Raw genomic sequence first — 19,964 nt, 5'->3', positions numbered from 1 at the left:
TGCTCTAGATTGCAGAACTCATGCTGCTGTTCGGTTATATACACAACAGAGAAGTGTAGTTAATATCTGACCTGGAATAAAGCCAATGCCCCGACAGTTTAAATGTGAGAGAACAGACACTCAGCGTGTGCTTGTTGTCAGCTCGGGTGTGAAGGAAAGAGAAGCACCTGCAGGGGAAGCACACCTGTTCACCCCAAGGCCAATGACCTTGTGTGTTTGTGTGTTGGAATAAGTGTGTGTGTGCGCATGTGTGTGTGTTTGTGTGCACGGATCATAAACGAATAGGAGGAATTCAAGAGTTTTTGACTGACAAAAGTGTGTGTGTGTGTGTGTGTGTGTGTGTGTGTGTGTGTGTGTGTGTGTGTCTCAGGCAACAACAGGGGCAAAGACACAAAGGCACACACTAGCAGTGACTCAGAGCAGGCTAATGATTTACCTGTATTCTCCTCACATCAAACTCAGGCACATGAGCACAATTTAAATGACTGAACTGGAAAGACTGTAACATGTTATATATTGCATGATTTCTGAAGCAGTGCTTTTGTAAAAAATCCTGATCTTGTTGTCTGGAGGATCTGCCTCGCAGCACAGCAAAGGTCACTGGGTCTTCTGTGCTTAAGTTTCCATTTTAGGCAAAAAATAACAAATCAAGTGGAACGTCTGTACTTTTTATTTGCACAATCACTAGACAACAAAAGCTCTTGCTTTGCAGAGATAAGGGTGAAGACATGTGGCTCATATTTGTTTCCAGGCAGTCTGTTTTGCAGCGATGAAACAAGCAGATTATTATAATCACAGTAAAGATTGACAACGGGAAGCTGGGGATGTCCAGAAAGCATTTCTGTGTAATCAGATTTAGAAACCAGCATGTCAAGGAGAGGAAATGTTTCTTTGTTTATGCTTCGTTATCGCATTCAGCTCAAACCAGATTTTATACCAATCCCGATGAAGATAAATCATAACAGAAGTGAATCAGAAGTGAAAACAAACATGGAAACATGTCGCAACAGATCAGTTAAGCTGATGAAGCTTGGGTGAATGGGGGACAGGTTGAAAGGCAGGGACATTTTATGAAGATTTAAGTGCATGTGTGCCTGAAGCTGTGATAGAGTCTGACCCTGCTGACTTAAAGCTATCATTGTGTTGGTCTACTTGAGAAGGGGGTGCTGACATGGTGTGCTTTTTTGAGTTGTTGTTCTTCTTTAGAGCCACAACTGCCTGCCTCAGGAATGCACAATATAGGTATGTGTGTGTGTGTGTGTGTGTGTGTGTGTGTGTGTGTGTGTGTGTGTGTGTGTGTGTGTGTGTGTGTGTGTGTGTGTGTGTGTGTGTGTGTGTGTGTGTGTGTGTGTGTGTGTGTGTGTTTGTAAGGATGGGTTGAACATTTGGGTTCAGAGGAGCTTTAGATTCATGACAAAGTTGCTTTTTTTCCTATCTTTATTTATGCATATTTGAATGAATTACATAAACCGCGCTATATCAAAGTGCAAATGTACAAGACAAATTCAATGCAATATAAGAATCAAAAAGAAAATATCATAAGGAAGGAGTCACAACACTTGACAGCATGGTATTACATTTTTCACCAGCATAGATTAACTCTTGATAATAGGCACTGCAAGCAAATTACACAAAATGGTTTGTGGGAATGTGACTGATTTTGCAGGTAAAGTACATTCGGATTATGGTTCTGATTAAAAGTAATGGGTTCATCAAGTTAATAGGATTCATCTTCTAGACCTCATAGACAAGACTATCTAATATCATGGCAATCCATCCAGTAGAAGTTCAATAGAAAACATCAAAAGACTCCTGATATCCTGGGACTGAGTGTGTGATCTTCTAAAATGCTTTCAAGTTGCATTAAATTGAGAGTTATGATAGGTAGAAGTAGTGGGAACACTGTTTGACAGACCTCATACACGCCAGTTCCTATAATCTCAGTAATTAATACTTATATTGATATGTTGTGCTATTGTGAATCGATGAAAGGTTGGATCAGCTTAGTCAAGAGGTTTAGAGTGATTGTTGAGTTGTTGTGGTTGTTGTTGACACTGAATGCCCCTGTGCAGTTTCAGAACCTAATGCTGATCTGAGACTGAACTGTTAATGCTGAACTGAATATAGATCCTCCTCTCACTCTCTAATCCTATATTGAGAATCTCCTATGTCCACTGCTATATCACTTACATTAGGTGTAATATACAACAACACAGAATACGAACGTTCATTTTTAAAATACTTGTCCATTCACTTTATAAGATTAATATATGATTGACGCACAACGCCAGTTAGGAATAGACTGCAAAGCTTTAATCCTCAGACTTCCTTAAAGAGCCAAGTAGGGTCTTACTGGGATTAAAGAAGTGAGCGTGTTAAATTGTGCCCTCCGTTTTCCTTACTGGGCCTAAAGGGATGTCAGCGGATTTACAGTGGATCTTATTGTAGTTTGCTGTAAATAGAAGGCAAGAGGTAACCACCTTGGGTGTATGGGAAGAATCCGGCGATGTAGAACTGATAAAGCAGGAGCTCCTATTTACAGCATCCTAATCCCTTTCACAAGCTCAGGGGGTTGTGTCACTACTTTGGTGATTTCTACAAAGGGAATAGTGCTTAATGTGGATAAAGTTGTCCTTTTACCTTCCTTAACAGGCAAATATAGCGTTGTTGTTTAGATTGTTACATCATAGAAATGTTCTTTTACTCAAGTTCCTACAGCTTTCTGATATTGTGTTGTAAATCAACTTTTCTCCTGATAGATGATAAGACATGTCGGCTATGCAGCATATCAATATTATGCTAACAATGTGCTCATGGCGTTGGGGCACACAATATCCTATGAAACATTTTGTCGTGCTGATAGCAGAAGAACATCATCATCAAGTAGGTCAACTTCACACCCCTCAAGCTGATATACAATCATACCCTCTGACAGAGATCCGCGTTTGTAAAGAGCCAATAAGAATGTAACAACCCACAGCACAAAATTGTAATCTCATAATATGCTTGACTCCTAAATCTGAATAATTATATTTCACCAAAATAAGCAAAGCTGCATGAAGAACATACTGTAATCCGCTATTCAGCAATGCAAATATTGCACACAAATAGAAGGAAAAAGCATAAAGAGCCGAACACAAGCAGATGTGCGAAGAGCAATGAAAAAGCCATAAGTGAAAGTGTCAAATACACAAAACATGAACAGAGCCATGGAATTTAATGACAAAAACAGGTTAGTACAAGTGCTCGATGTAGAAAAGCAGCAATCTGTGGTATCTCAGTGGAGGGCAAACCCCTTTGGGAAGAGTCGCCATGGTCCAAAGGTGTGGACTGCAAGGACAGGAAATCTGTTATTCCGGCTTAAAGTGCATGGTTGAACCTAACAGCCGATAAGATAATAGACTGAAACACAAAGCTGTAGAGGACCAGCAGCCATAGCAGCAGAATGACTTTTCCCTTACGAATCACAAAACGACATGATTGGGCTGCTGGCAGGTGTTCAAGCATCAGCAGCGTTTGCAGCATAGCAGAACAACAACACTTTGTTGGAATGGGTGTGTTGGTGCAGTGTGGGTGTATTGATGTATATTTGAAACAAGTATTTCTCATGTATTGCAGCAGCACAACACAGGTTAATTACTTAAACTGGCTTGCAGGCGTTTCGCTGTTGTAAATTGGCCAACTTAGTCTGACCAATTTAAGTCTGTCAACCTTTCTTTGTGAACAAATTCTGAATTGGGGAAGTACTTTTTTTATCGTTGCATTTGGAACAACAGACAAGTAGTAATGAAGGTCTTTCTTAGTTTCATCAAAATAGATTATTTGCAGGTAATTTTATCATTATAGTCACCTCACTTCTGGTCTTAAAAAATGATATTATACAGAGGTGCTCTTTACAGGCATTTGTGAGTCTTACTTTGGAGCTCAACCAATATTGCTGATTACACAGCCCCCAGCCGTGTCTGAAAAGTGATCCTGCTTCATGCAGAGGGAAAGGAGAGCACTCACCACAAAGAGCTGTCATACTGCCAAGAGCCTTTCTTATTCCCGTATTATTCCCAACCCCCCCCCTCTCTCTTTTTGCCTTTGATGAAAAGACATGCCAGCGATATTTCGGGGGCTTAGTGCAGACAGACAGCATGGGTTTCATGTTTTCCCGTAGCTTTTGTCTGAGCCACGGGAGGCTGAAGTCACAGGTGTGAATTGGCCGTCACCAACCCAGGCCCCCCTCCGACACTTTTTGGCTGCCAAGTCAGTCCCGACTCCAATCAGGGATCTCAGCAGACGCCACAGGATCACCTGTGAAAACAAAGGGACCTCATTCTGCAGCCAACTTCAGCTGTTTAAAAGACAGGGGGATATAAAAGCTTTTTATTTCTCAATGACAACTTTATTTAAAGATATATGTTTAGGTATTTGTCAGGTAGTGAAGCTGTTCTCAATACAACTGTGGGAAAACTGCTTTGCTGCAAAGAGCTTTCAAAGAGTCACCCAGTGATTCATTTAACAACCGTTGACTTTCTTGAAGTTTTTCTCATGCTCTACTCTTCTTCTACCTCTCTCCAGGAGTACTGAAGGACTACCTGCGAGAGCTGCCATACCCTCTGATCACCAAGAACCTGTATGAGGCAGTGCTGGATGCCATGGCCACGAGGCCTCTGCGGATAGGAGCATCCGGCTGTGAGAACGACGCAGCCGACACAGAACATACCGTCAGCCTGCTGGACAACCTGCCAGACGTGGAGAGGGTGAGGAGCTGTAACATCCTGCTGCCTCTCACAGTCGTCATAGTGCTCTTGTCACTGAGTTGGTTGTGAAAGGGATAATTGTGGCATGGATAATGATGGTCCTAATGCTACATATGACTGCTGTTTAACTTCATTGCGTAAGCTTTTACATCAGTGAATAATAATTGTGGCATGAAGTCCACAAGTCAGCACCAGGGTTATTTTCCCCACATTTTTTCCCTGTTATTTAACATTTTGTATTATAAATCAAGAGAGACCCAAGTGAAAACTAAAGGTTTTTAAAGTCAATTGTTTTCAGAATCAGAAATACTTTATTTATCCTAAACTGGGACATTTTTAGCTAACAATCCAATAATATAAAACTATTGTCTGTTTGTGTTTGTTGTTTTGGTGCATCAGGTGACACTGCAGATGCTTCTTGACCATCTTAAGTTGGTAGCATCCTGCCAGGAAGTGAACAAGATGACGTGTCAGAACCTGGCGGTGTGTTTTGGCCCTGTGCTGCTCAGCCAGCGTCAGGAGGCGTCTTGCCACACCAACCGAGTGTTCATCGACTCAGAGGAGCTCGCCAGTGCGCTTCATTTTAAAAAACACATCGAAGTCTTGCATTACCTGTTGCAGCTCTGGCCTGGTGAGAGATTTTTAAAATTTTTATTATTAGTGAATAAATGTTGTGATTTTGCCATGATAAATCCAGATCCATCGGGTATTTGGGGGTGAAATACATTCTAAAAATCATGTAATACATGTCAGTAAATCTCTATTTATATACCAGCCGTGCCTGCTGAAGGGTTTTCATCAGGCCAGCTCTGCGGTTCAGCTCTACAAAGGTCTGTTACAGGGCTGGGCTGCTTTGATCCTTGTGGTTATCCACCAGTGGCACAAGTACTGCTGATAGCCATTGGCCACCATCTGTCTGCTCCGCAGAGCGCTTCATCACGTCTTACTGAGCCAATCACAGCTGGGCCTCTAAGCCCCAATGTAAACCAAACTTTTGAGGCGTGGCACCCCATCTTAAGATCAATCCCCAACCAAGGACAGGAGCCAGTAGCAGCTTCAGTCACACACAGGTCATCCATCTGTCTGCACAGCTGCAGCTGTCTGCTCACTGTGAGATATGAAAGGGCCCAAACATTATTCAGAAGAGAGTCGAGAATGATGACTTACAGCCGCAGGCACAGCGACATTTATATTGGTGAAAGCAATTAATGAGAATCCTTAACATTAAGCCTATGCATTTTTTAAATATTGTGTCCACTGCGTCTCTCATCAGTGTGTGAGACATTAAGTGGATGCTGTGTTGAAGTCTCAGCTACGGTGAAAGATTAAGCCAAACATTACAACATTGATAATTGTGCTCTGCATACAGCATAAAATAGCTTGGAAAGATAAATATAAACCATGGAAACACATTACTGCAATCAGGATATAATGTAATTACTGTAGCATTTGGCCGTGTTTTACTTTTATAAACATTTAGGGATGAGACTGTTTGAAAATCCATTTAATCCAATTTTCAATATGCAGGGTCATCAGTCCAAAACTAAGCCCTCTTACTGAATCCTAAGTGTAGTAAGAGTTTACAGAATTAAGTCTGTCTCATTGTGTCAGCCTGTCTCGAGGCCGGAAATGTTTTGAGATTCACATGCATGTTATATTTTAAAATAAATATTTTCAAAGTGTTTGTAACATCATGTTGGACGGACATGAATTAATTCAAATCCTTAGAGCTCTCTCCAGTCACCTGAAGCATTCAACAGATATGCGGATTGATGTCTGAAAAAGACCTGACTCTATGTCTGGTCTGGTCTCTAAATTCAAACTCCCACGTTGAACCAATTCTATGTAAACTGCCAAAGTCAAGCACCCTCTTTTACATCTAGGAAACTAGGAAAAACCCACACAGAGAGGGAAAAAGCAGCTGATTAAGTCAACATTCTTGAATCCCATAATTGCAGGTAGCTCGGTGAAGTACAACTGGAACTTCAACAGAAAAACACGAACCATCTTTTTTAGAGCATAGAACATACACGCAGACAGTAAGCAAAAAGGAAAATGGGGTCAAGTAGTCTCAAGATAATAGTTTTTAATCTTCAGTAGAAGCCTGCACTTGTCCAGCCCTCCTGTCTGCAGCTGATGTCACCCAGCGAGTGTCTGTAATGACCTGTAACAACCTTGAAAACCCTTCAGTCCAGGTTCAAGCCTTTGTTTAGGCCCTCAGTGTACATCTCCAACTCTGCCCGCCTACCCGGCTCAGAGCGTAGGATACCTGGACTATAATTAAAGAAATTCCAGGCTTAACCTTAGCCCTAAGCCCCTACGGCTTCACCCTAACATTTCACAATCATTATGGGATATTTCCAGCCACCTCTTCACGCCTCTCACATAGAAACCAGAGCCTCCTAGGCATTGTTGCTCAGGACTTAAGTGTGCATGTCTTTAGGCAAGGGCATCTGACACTAGTGACGCTATTTACAGGTAGTGTGAGAGAGCATGAGCATATGAAGAGGCTGACGGGGTGTTGATCATTGTGAATTCCATCCGATGTGTTAGTAGATGTGAACACATGGTTTGACAGACTGAACAGGAGAATGTCTGTTTGTTTGTGTGAGAGAAATACAGCACACAAAGTACCCTCTGCCTATTCGAACAGTAGTATTTTCCGTCTGCTTCCTGCCTTCATTTTTTCTGCTGACAGCTAATAAGTTTAATCGTGTCATCAGTGAATCATGTCTGAAATTAAATAACACGTTGTCTCCCAAAGGAGGATAATTTCTGTTTGTTTTAGGTGATAATTGCTTTAGCCTCAGGAGAGTTGCAAGGCATGCAACCGATCCACATAAATACTGCATCAGCAACTGCCACTCCTGATGAATGAAAGAGTCACTTTGGTTCATAAGAAGTCCTCAATTTTTGTAAAGATAATATTTCAAACCTCTCTCACACCACTCCAGACAAAAAAACCCTTCAGTTCTTAAATTGTACCTGACTTATAGCAACACATTTTAACACTATTTTGCTTTTTGTTCCTTTCCAATCCAGTAAGAGAGAGCTAGCGGAACAAGTGTAGGTACACAGAGATAAACCCAGACAGGTAACCGGGCTGTGCTGGTTGTGTTGAGTGCTCGCTTTTCCCTTTCATGGCAGTCAGATGATGTCCAAACAGGGTTTCAGTTTAGTTAACTTTTAAGATTGGTTTAGTCAACAGCTGATAACCACTAGTACAGAAAGATGGCATCAGAGACACAGTGTGCGGTGGTGTGACTTCAGCATGTGTTTGTCTGACTCTCAGCACAGCATGGCATGCTTTGATTATTTTAGCCGAGTGCTGGTCAGGGCTCCCATAACTCAAAATGAATTTATTGCTGGATTATGCAGATGTCTGTAAAAGGTCATTCAGACACGTTTGTGGTCTCAGTTGTGTTACAAATAAAGGCTTGTTGTGTTTCACAGCATGTTTTTGAATGAAGTTTGACTATGAAGTTACAAAAGGGCGACTTATAACATTTAAAGGATTGGTTCACACAAATTAGAAAGCAATAATATGTTTTTCATTTACTACCTAGTGATAAATTCCTGTGCAGATAATTAGTGCCAATGTTTTGAGATTTCTGGATTTTGTTTGTGGAACTCAAAGCGTGGAATAAAAAAAAATCTCTAAACTAAAATTATTCAGCTGCAGGCTTACCCTCCATAAACCACAGTGATGGTATTCAATACTTTGAACACTTTTCACTGAAACTTTTTACCAAACGACAAGACACACAAAAGTCAAAAGGAAGTTGGCAAGTAAAACTACAGCATCTGCATGGCTACATACTACGAGGGGGGTTTTAAAAAAAAATCCCTTTTGTATTTTTGGTGTACAATTATTGTTTCCTTTTAGGAAATATTCGTAGGCTAATACAATCGACCCAAAATCACTTTAGGTGTCTCAATTGTTTCCTGTCCTTATGCTAAGCTAAGCTAACCAGCTGCTTACTGTAGCAAAATATTTACTATACAGAATTGTCTCTTTCAGAATGGAATATTCCCATTTAACCGATGGCAAGAAATTTAATAAGCTTATTTCTATTAATGATAATAGTTCAAATGGTCTTTTTACACCTGATTAACTCTCTGTGGTCTCTCTTCCTGTCTGACCCTCCAGTTGTGGATCCACATGGCCGATCTTCCTCGCAGCCTCCTCCAGCCTCTGTGGCTCCAGCCTCATCCGACCTGCTGTCTGCTCCTCCCATTAGGCGAAGAAAAGAGCGCCCCCAGGTCCTGAATCTCTCTGAAGCAGAGATGGCGGGCGTTCTGCGGCCCAAACCGGGGCGCTTAGACAGCCCGAGCAACCGCTACGCCGGCGACTGGAGCCGCTGTGGCGAGAGTTACTTCCCCTGTGAAACTCTGCTGCCTCCCAACAGGGAAGAGGCGGACTATGATGACGTGCCCTCTGAGGATACGGAGGCAGCTGAGGAGGAGCAGGAGAATCCTGAGGACGACGCAGAAGAAGATAAAGGGCAGGTGGTTACATGCCCTGCGTCTGATTCTGCTGAGCAGGAGCAACCCGAGAGAGAACAAGAGGTGAAGGAAGAGGAGGAAAAGGTGGAAGAGAAGGAGAAGAAGCAAGAAGAGAGCGATAGTCCAGGCAATGTGCAAACTTTAGAGGACAATGAGGAGGAGAGGGTGTGCAACCACATCCTGCCCCCTCTTCTGCCCAAAGAGCACACCTATCAGGCCTACATGAAGATCCAGGATATCAGCCCTGTGCTGAGCAACAGGGTCAACCTGAAGGACCTGCAGGAGAGCATCGACACTCTGATAGGAAACCTGGAGAGAGAGCTCAACAAGAACAAGCTCAATGTTGGGTACTGACTGCTACTACAGACACACTCACATAGACCGACAGGGTTTGGAGATTACCTTCTTTACCGATCAAGGTGCTTCAGGATACAGCCACAGGGTTTCTACAAGATCCTGTGAGGATGGCGTGGTGCTGCTGTAAAAACATTAAAGGATGAGAGGAGAAGAAATGCAACAGGGCACTTCTGGCGTTTGTACCTTAACCATAGACATTCCGTTATGTTTTATTTTCCTTTTTTTTGGTCGACTGTCTTACTTTATGTTGTTGTTTTGTTTCAATCCGGTTTTGTGTTCCATGTTATTATTGTTGCTTCTCTTCTTATTAGAAGAACCCATTGACCCCTCAGGGGTTTAAAAGGTGCCTTAATTGTGTGAAGGTGGTACGTGTAGAGGAGAATCCACCCTGAAATAAAATGCCCCCCCCCACACCTCTTATGATCGTGATACAGTGTTGACAACCAACAGGATAACCTCTATGATGTTATGAAAAGTTGTTTTTTAGAACGAACATATTCTGTTTTAAGCTGGTACACATTTATCCTAGGTACTATGGGGCTGTACTCATGCTCGCTTTAAAGCCAATGCCAACATTTGTTAAAGTAAAGTTACTGGTAGAAAACAAAATGTATTCACTTATACGAAAATACGCTTTGGACACTGGATACTTCAATATTTATTCAGTTGTTGGAAAAAATGATGGGATGAATTAGGCATTTCTATTAAGAATTGTTTTCCAACTAAGTTATTTAATTAGATACTTATATTAGACATTGTGCCAAGAAAACCAAACCATGCCCTCTTACAATGGCGATGGAAAAATATGTTCTGATGTTTTATTGAACATTAATGGTCCGTAGTGCAGAATGGGAAAACTCTTGAATGTCCAGCTCATACCGTCTATTTTCCAGCTTGTAAACACAGTGTTTAGTAAAACCTACCAAGATCATACGAGGAAGGTGTGATCATTCTGTTTAAGGGTGGATTTTACTTTTTAAGGCAGCAGATAGCTTTTCTATTGAGATATGAAACCCTAAATGTTTTTCAACAATAATGCACTTATGAGGCAGGCAGTATTGTGAATTGTCATTATCATTTATGCAGTAAATAATATATGGACTGTAGACTGAGTTGACAGAGAAACAGCCGCCACTGTGACCTCTTAAAGATACATTTGAATGAATGTGGCTTGAAATGTATTTCCGTTCTGCATTGTGTAAGATGTTCAAACAACATCGCACAGGAATACATGCATCTACCAGAATTGAAAACAAGATAATGTCAATAGCTCTCTAATCACTGTAGATATTTGATGTAAAGCCTGCAACTAAAAATAGAAAAGGTGTTTCATGTGGAGAGAATAGTTTTACAATTTGGGAAATTTGCTTATTCACTTATTTGCAATTAAATGATCATTTTAATACCACCCATGTGTGCATGCCAAGTATTCAACTGAAGCTAGAAGATCCTTAGCTAAGCTTAGCTTATTTTGGATTAGCGTAAAGACTGGAGGCAGGAGGAAATGGCTAGCCTGGCTTTTTCCAAAGTTAAAAGAACAAACAACAAGTGACCAGAACCCCTTAAATTTACAAATTAAGTATCTTTAAATATCTTTCTTTGATTTGTGTGTTTATGCTATGCTAAAATAAGCTAATCGATAAATCTTCAGCAAATAGGCACATTTTCTCAAGATGTCAAACTTTTCCTTTAATTTAACAAACCAGTCTTCTTTTTACTTCTCCCGGCTTTTTTTGGTAAAACCGTGAAATAGACACAGCTGAAATGTGAAGCACAATTATCAGATCCGCAGTGGAAACTGTTAGCGGAGGTTCAGACGACTAAGCTAGCTGCCTAAATCGAAAAAGGACGTTTTCAGCAATCCAGGGAATCAGAATGATCAGTATTTAACCTATATGTATATGTATATAATTATATAAATGTATTCGGAGTATATTATTTTTACAGCTTCTATTTCAATGGTGTATTTAAATACTTCTGATGACCTCGTAGTGTTGTAGCAATAGTCGCTTTTCCTCCCTTCAAGCTACCTGTACACATCTTAATGTGCTGGACTAATGGTACAACTTTGGCTGTAAAAAATATGATAAACTCGTGCTCTTGCAGAAAAGTGATATTGTTATTTTTATTGTATTGTGTATATATATTTGACATTGTTTTGTGTCTCTGGTGGACTAAGCTGTGTTCGTGATTATTGGTGTTTTGTTTTTTTAAGGTACTGAACGTTGCATGGTCAAAAGCTTTACTGACATAAACAAGGCTCTGTCTCATCTGCCTTTGTATTTGATATTTATGTGCAAAAATACTTATTTTGTAATGTACGCTCATTTGTTCATCACTCAGCTTCTCCAATAGACAGATGACTGCACTTGTCAAGCTTTTCTCCAGAGGACATAAAGACAGACTTCCAAATTGTATGTTATGTTTTACAATTATGAGAGGGCCATGTATGTATATATTGTTTTATTTAACACTTGTTTAAAGGAAAGACATATGAGATAGGGCTTAATGATGCTTAATTTTTATTTTCACTGTTGTTCCACCCTGCTCACAGTCCTGCTGCTTCATGGTGGTGAAGCTGTTGCTGCTGCTGTCACTCTGAACGGGTTGGTGAAAGTGAGTTTTAGCAGGGTTCCTTTCAAACCATCTGTCTGTCTAGGCAACAAAACAACAACCAGAGCCTCATTAACAGTATGAAATACAACATGGAGAGCATCCCCTAGCCTACAAATTCTTCAGATGCTGACAATGTGATTGCATACACTTCAAAGACCCAATATGGCCAATATTTTTGGGGTGATTAAGACTTCTCAATGATGCTCAAAGCTGTGGCTTCACATTAGGTACTCTTATTGTCTGTCTTAGCATCTTCCAAATGTCTTACCTCTCTTTTTACAGAATATTTCAGCAAGCACCTGCATCATTTCAATTTTGTGTTACATTTTATAGGGTTTCTGTCTTGTCATCGTTGTCCTTTGGATGAAAAGTATCACTAAACACAACAGAAAACTTGCTTTGTATTGATCCTGAGAAATGTATGGTCATAATAAAGTATATTATTTTAAATTCACATGTGGAATGTGGGTCTTTTTTGGCACAAATACAAAGTCCATTTGATTAAGATATTATCTTCCTTTTGACTTCATGAATAGTACACAAAGAGCAAGCAGCACAGCAAACTCACTCAACCTAAAGCTTCCATGTTGTTCAGCTGTCTAAACATAGAAAACACTTTATGTGCAAAAATGTACTAAAATATCATGATTTGCAGACAGAAATGTATATTTTTATTGACAAGTCTGGAATTCATTCTTAAAAACCTATTATGATGGTGTTTCATAAAAAACAGCTGGTATACTGCATTTGGCTTAGAAATCAGATCACTCTTTTTGAAATGACTTGGCACTGCAGCCACATTTACCAAAACCATTCCAAACATCGTCTTAGTTTTATTGGGGAAAATCTGACCTTAACTTCAGGAAACTAGACTCAGTGTTATTTTGTGTTTTATTTTTCATCTCCTTGCTGTGGGAGCATTGTAACCCTGCCTCAGTGGAGAACAGATAAATAAGTCCGGGAATTGCCCTTGTTGGCTTGTGGGAATCTCCCAGAACGACTTACAGCTTCAGGGACATTCCCAGGATGCAGCTGCATTTAGCTGTCCAGTAAAAATCCAATGCTGCACATTCACTGTGGCTCCAAAAATAAAATAAAAACATTACCAGGAGCACTTGTGAGATAGATGCAATTAACCTAAACTTAGAACTAGTGTTTCACCAGTAAACTCCACAGCAGTGTGCTGAAACAGTTAAATATTATTTTGAGTATATTATCAAAATTTGATCTAAAATCAGGACCATGAAACCTGCGCCCAGGAGACTCCACTTCAAGTGATTCATATCTCTGGCAGCTAGCATCAAGAAGTCTTAAGCAGCCGCGGGCCTTTCATCACTTAATGGTTTTAAGTCTTGTTTGATGTAACTACTGTAGGTTCATATCATGTTTTTATGGCTCCCTTGAACAGGTATGAGAAGCCCTAGGGTACAGAATGTACGCATTCCTTCCTGCACCCTCAAGCCCTGTTTTATATCCCCGCTGAAGTAAAGAAAAAACTGCCTCATGAACACTCAGACTGGAATTTTGGGAGATGGAGCCAAATATTTAAGTGACATTTAAAAAAGTATGTAATTATAAACACAGATCATTATGTCTCTGTCATTGAAAAGCTGTTTTGGCTCTTTTTCATGATGAAAGAGGGTTCAATCAACTTGCAATATTTTTTTGAACATTTTAATCTTTTATCATCACCATTCAGTGTCAGGTATCCAATATGTGGCCCTTCAGCTGAAATGCTCCTCTCGAGCTATGTTCCTAAACATCTATAGACCCCCCAAACACTGTGCAAGCTTTTTTGATGACTTTGCTGAACTGCTGTCTATAATGTGTATTGACTTTGACCATCTAATCATTGTTGGTGATTTTAACATCCATGTTGACAAGCCCGAGGACAGAGGGGCTAAAGAATTGTTCTGTGTTCTTGATAACTACGGACTGACTCTAGACTTAATCATCTCAAAGGGTCTGTACATCTCTGAGGTTGCGATGACTGATGTTGCACTCTCTGATCATTCCTGTGTTTTCTTTGAGAGCTCTATTTCTGTTCACAAAAAAATTCAAAAATAAATTACCACAAAAAGGTACTTCTCTGAAAACACAAGGGAAATGTTTGTTCAGAAATGTTCTCCCTCTTGCTAACATCTCAGTAAATGAGCTAGTCGACCTTCTTAACTCAAAAATTAAAAATGTCATAGATGCCATAGCTCCCTCTAAGGTAAAGGAGGTATGTGGCAAGACAATATCTCCATGGAGAAATGAGCGTGAGAACAGAAAAAAGAGAGTCTAGTAAAGCTGAACGCAGGTGGAGAAAAACAAATCTCCAGGTTCACTTTGAAATCTATAAAGAAAGCCTTTGCTTTTATAATTTGGAATTAAAAAAGGCACGACAGTCTTTCTTCTCTGACATCATTGCCAAAAACACAAACAACTCACGTGCCTTGTTTGCTACCGTTGAGAGACTAACAAACCCCCCAGTGTCAGTAGCCTCTGAATTTCAATCCACCAGGGCCTGCAATGAATTTGCCTCCTTCTTCACTGACAAAATTCAGAAAATCAGACAGGCAGTCTGTGTTTCTGTATCAGGTACAGCAAATGTGTTGTCCTTGTGTCCACTTAAAATCAATTCAAACACCATGACACAATTCCATCAGATTAATGATAAAGACCTAGAGGACATTATTCAAAATCTGAAGTCGTCCTCCTGCTGCCTTGATGTTATACCTACAAGCCTTTTCAAAAATGTTTTTCATAGCATGTCCTCAGAGTTATTTCACATAGTAATCAGGTCTCTCCACTCAGGTGTATTTCCACAGGCCCTGAAAACTGCAGTAATTAAACCGTTCTTAAAAAATAATAATCTGGACGCTTCAGCAATGAATAATTACAGGCCCATATCAAACCTCCCATTTCTAGGTCAAATCATTGAAAAAGTAGTTTTTAAACAACTGAGTAAATACTTGGATGCAAATAACTGTTTTGATGTGTTCCAGTCAGGCTTTCGACCGCACCACAGCACTGAGACTGCTCTTGTTAAGCTTTTCAATGACATCCACTTAAACTCAGACAGTGGCAGAATCTCAGTGTTAGTATTGTTAGATCTCAGCGCTGCATTCAACACAGTTGATCACAACATATTACTAGACCGACTAGAAAACTAGTTGGGACTTTGGGCAACAGTTCTAAATTGGTTTGAATCTTACTTAAAGGACAGGAACATTTTGTTTCTATAGGCAGCTACACATCAGATTTGACAAATATGACATGTGGGGTTCCTCAAGGTTCCATCTTGGGGCCTCTTCTCTTTAACATCTACATGCTACCACAGGCTCAGATAATGAAAAGCAACAAAACAAGTTACCATAGCTATGCAGATGATACACAAATGTAAATTACCATTTCACCAGGAGACTATGCTCCAATTAAAACACTGAGTAAGTGTATTGAACAAATCAATGACTGGATGAGTCAGAAGTTTCTCCAATTAAACAAAGACAAAACCCAGGTAATTATTTTTGGAGCGAAGGAAGAACGACAAAAAGTCAGCGCTGAGCTTCAGTCAGCAATGTTCAAAACAACAGCTAACGCCAGAAACCTAGGTGTAGTCATGGACTCTGACCTGAATTTCTACAGTCACATTAAAACAATCACTAAGTCTGCATACTATCACCTGAAGAACATATCTAGGATTAAAGGACTAATGTCACAGCAGGATCTAAAAAAACTTGTCCATGCTTGTATCTTCAGTAGACTGGACTACTGTAATGGTGTCTATACAGGTCTCACTAAGAAATTCATTAGAAAGCTGCAGCTGATTCAGAACGCTGCGACTGGAGTCCTCACTAACACTAAGAGAGTGGATCACATCAGTCCAGTTCTGAAGTCTTTACACTGGCTTCCTGTCTGTCAGAGAATTGACTTCAAAGTTCTGCTGCTGGTTTATAAAGCATTGAATGGTTTAGGCCCAAAATACATTTGTGATCTCCTGCTACATTATGAACCATCCAGAGCTCTCAGATCTTCTGGAACGGGACAACTTTCTGTCCCCAGACTTAGATCTAAACAAGGAGAAGCAGCTTTCAGTTATTATACTCCAAATATCTGGAACAAACTCCCAGAACCCTGCAGGGCCGCTGCAACTCTTACTACTTTTAAATCCAGGCTGAAAACATTTCTTTTTATCACTGCTTTTAATTGAACTGTTCTTATCTAACATTGCACTGTGACTTTTATTCTGCACTGTAACTTTTTTTCATGTATTTTATACCTGTTGTGTTTATTTCATTATCTTTGCTCTTAAATGACTGTTTTTAAATTCCTTTTTAAAATGTGTTTATGCTACACTATTTCTTAATGCTCTTAATGTCTTTCATGTTTGTAAAGCACTTTGAATTGCCTTGTGTTGAAAGGTGCTATATAAATAAACTTGCCTTGCCTTGCCTTTAAAGGTTGCTCATGTTTGACTGTCAAAGCAGTTCTCTCAGTCCTAATAAAGCAGGAGCGAAATCCCATATGAAGACAGAGGTAGACATAATATCAACAGGGCCAGTTTAGATAGTCAGGGTCGCCACTTGATATCAAGCTGTCTATCTGAGGTAAACTGAACTGAGTGAACTGAACTAAACTTTTGTTCATTTCTAATTTGGGAGTGTCAAAAGATATTGGTTTCTTCAGGTTAACATCCTTGACAAGCCACCTGCATGTGAAACCAGACCTTTTCTCCCATTCCTCTCCTGTGGGGTGTACTACAAGGCAAGTTCAGAGCATCCTAAGAAAACAAAAGTAATCTGTGCATGCTGATTTTTAGCCGTGTACTGTGAACTTTCAATATGAAGATGTGATGTTTGCTGTCTCAGTGCCAGGGTTTACCTAGGAATAGTATCAGCTATGTGTAGTGTCTGAAAAATAATAACATATGAATTTGAAATGCACGTGTGTGTGTGTATAAGCAAAAACTTCTATTATCAATGTGTTTATTCTGATACACGTGAAGACCTTTTGATCACAATTAGTGAATGAGTCAATTGAACACACCTGCTTCCTCTTGTCGACTCCCACCTGACACACACGATGAGCGCTCTCCTCTTATGATTCAATCCTGGCTTTACGCACATAACAAAGATTACCACGGCATACATGTCATTAGGTACAAATTACAACCACATTCAGTACGTTCAAGCCTTTTGCACGTCTTTCATTGGACGTGTTATAAGAGGCTCAGCTCGGTAAATGTTCTCCAGTGCATACTCTCATTCACTCCTTATGAACATGGATGGTGAGCTAAGCCTGGGTAATTGCTGGGAACCTTTACGCTGTGACCCTGGGCTGGGCACACATTCCATAGACGCAGTGTCCTTCAATGAGAGGGCTATTAAACACATTTTACTAAGGTCCCAGCTTTTCTGATGTGTTTTTTGGGGGGTCTTTTGTTCCCCTACAGTCCAGCCCCTGTACTTGGCAGCTCATCTGAGGGCCTCAGGGCAGATCTCTTGACGCACCGCTGACAGATCGCCTGTTCTGGACCGCGGCGATGATGAGAGAGCCGACCAGAGGAAAAGGGGGGGGAGAAGATGAGGAGAGAGTGAGAGGTGAAAGTGAAGAATGGAGGGAAGGAGAACACAGAGGAGCGGTGCTTCAGATCCTACGGGGCTGGGCCTCACACAACGCAGACCCTCTCCTCCGTCCTCCCTGCCTCTTCGCTCCTCCACCTCCATTGCTCTGTCACTCAGGACTAGACTATTTCATTTTAATAAGGCTAATCCCTCCTAGAAGTAAGCTGCTCATCACCTCTCACCCTCCTGCTCCTCCAGACGAGAGCAATCTCCTTTCACCACGAGGACAGGATGAGGGTGAGGGTTTGCTCTGCTTGATAGGAGAGAAAAATGTGAAAGGTGAGACTGAAAAGAGGCCTTGACAGCAGCTGTGGTCTGGCTCAATGAGAAGATTTGGGCCTCCGTGGTTTGATAAACTTGCAGGTGGCGTACCTTTTGTAGTGATTCATCCTCCAACTAGCCAATAACATCAGCTGAAATGAGGCACGGTGATACCTTTGTTCCCCGCAGAGGAAGTGAAGTGACACAGTTGGTATTTTAGTGTATGCTATCGCCTTCTTCTGTCAGCAGAGCACTCTCCAGCTGTCAGCAGTAAAACTTAGCTTGCCTGCTGCTCGAGAAGTCTCCTTGATGCTGAGTACTAGCTACAGTAGCCTTGTTTCTTCAAGAAATAGTTCCACCTTGTTGAGTAAATATGGTTATTCATTTTCTTTCTTGAATAATAGACTGATAAAACTATCATGTATATATTCTAAATCCAGCATAACTTATCATAAAGACTGGAAATGGGTTAAAAAGCTAGCACACCTAAAGCTGGCAACATTCACTTACTCACAAGTAATTGTAAACTCACTTACAACTTGTTTTAACTATACATAATCTGACGTGTTGAAACGACGCAGGGATTATGTGCCAGACTATTTCTGACTCAGTTTCTTTATTTCCAGTCTTTGAGCTAAGCTAAGCTAAGCTAAGCTAAGCTAAGCTAAGCTAAGCTAAGCTAACTGGCTGCTGGAAGCCTCATCACACAGATACAAGTGTGGTGATTATTTTCTCACTAAGTAGCAAATAGGTTCACTTCGTAATTGGGAACTACTGGTTCTAGAAAGAAATCCACCAATAAATTGAAAAGTTATAGCAATTCGTACTCTGGTTTTATGTATGAACCTCCTTGCAATGTAATGTACCTACATGTTTTGCTTTGATTAACATGAATGTATCTTTCAATTATGTCGGTTTTTTTGTTCTCTTCACAGATGAAAGTATTTTAAAACTACATTTTAAAGTTTCCATAGAAGCCTAAAGGCTTTTTTGTATGTTGCCACAAAGACTGATAGTTAGATGACAGATCCCACTCTGAAGAGTCTGCATCCTGGTCTGGGTTTATGCCAAGATACCAAATGATAAACTTCTCAATGAGCACCTTAATCTGAAATCCTCTGGTAAAAATATTATTAATAATTCCTCACTGAAGGGCTTTCTTTTGATGTGGATCAAGTGGCGGAGCATCAGTCGGTTATGCTGCCTGGCACAGCTTGAGTGAGAATCTCTTGCCTGTGAGGAAGTCCTTACTCAAGAATAACAGACTTTATTTTTGTACCAGGGCTTAAGAAGTACTTCAAAAGAATGCCTTTCTGAATTGTAGTCAAAAATAGGAAGAGACGTTGCTGTAGTAAGCAAGAGAGTTCATTTCCTTACCTTGGAAATACTAGTAGACTAAATAATCTTGACTCAAGGTTTACTTTTAACTTATTCTGTGGCAGTTAACTGTAGATGTGTAAAGCAAAAAGCTCTTTCAGGAGTCCACTTATTTTACGGTAGGACAACATATTGGATCTCAAACTGTATTTTTATACTTTCTATTCTTGACTGCACACTGGACATACTCATGTCAACACTCTCTCTTTCTCTCTCTCTCACACACACACACACACACACACACACACACACACACACACACACACACACACACACACACACACACACACACACACACACGGATGGTACGTTGCGTTGGGGTTGGTAAAAATGACAAGAATCCAAACTGTTGAGAGCTTTGAAATTAGTAAAATGAAAAGGAGTCAAGAGGGAACATTCCACAGCACTGCCCTGGTCACCTGATCTCTTATGAGGTCAAGGGTCAACTAATGAAAACTACCCACAGCCTTTAAAAAAAAAGCGGCATTTA

The 19,964-nt window shown here is 40.5% G+C and overlaps 1 protein-coding gene across 1 annotated transcript in view; it reads left to right on the top strand.

The window, feature by feature from the left end:
* Positions 1-12,681, top strand: part of syde2 (synapse defective 1, Rho GTPase, homolog 2 (C. elegans)) — a 42,020-nt gene extending 29,339 nt beyond the window's left edge. Inside the window, exons 5-7 of the mRNA XM_063891551.1 lie at positions 4,567-4,748; positions 5,148-5,379; positions 8,899-12,681. Of these exons, the coding sequence (XP_063747621.1) occupies positions 4,567-4,748; positions 5,148-5,379; positions 8,899-9,608 (1,124 nt within the window). The 3' untranslated portion in view covers positions 9,609-12,681. The remainder of the gene's footprint in view (positions 1-4,566; positions 4,749-5,147; positions 5,380-8,898) is intronic.
* The last annotated feature ends 7,283 nt before the right edge of the window (positions 12,682-19,964 follow it).

This window comes from Eleginops maclovinus, chromosome 9 (assembly GCF_036324505.1).
Source record: "Eleginops maclovinus isolate JMC-PN-2008 ecotype Puerto Natales chromosome 9, JC_Emac_rtc_rv5, whole genome shotgun sequence".
NCBI classification, from domain to species: Eukaryota; Metazoa; Chordata; class Actinopteri; order Perciformes; family Eleginopidae; genus Eleginops; species Eleginops maclovinus.
The sequence above is the reverse complement of the archived record's forward strand: the minus strand, read 5'-3'. Positions and strand labels throughout refer to the sequence as shown.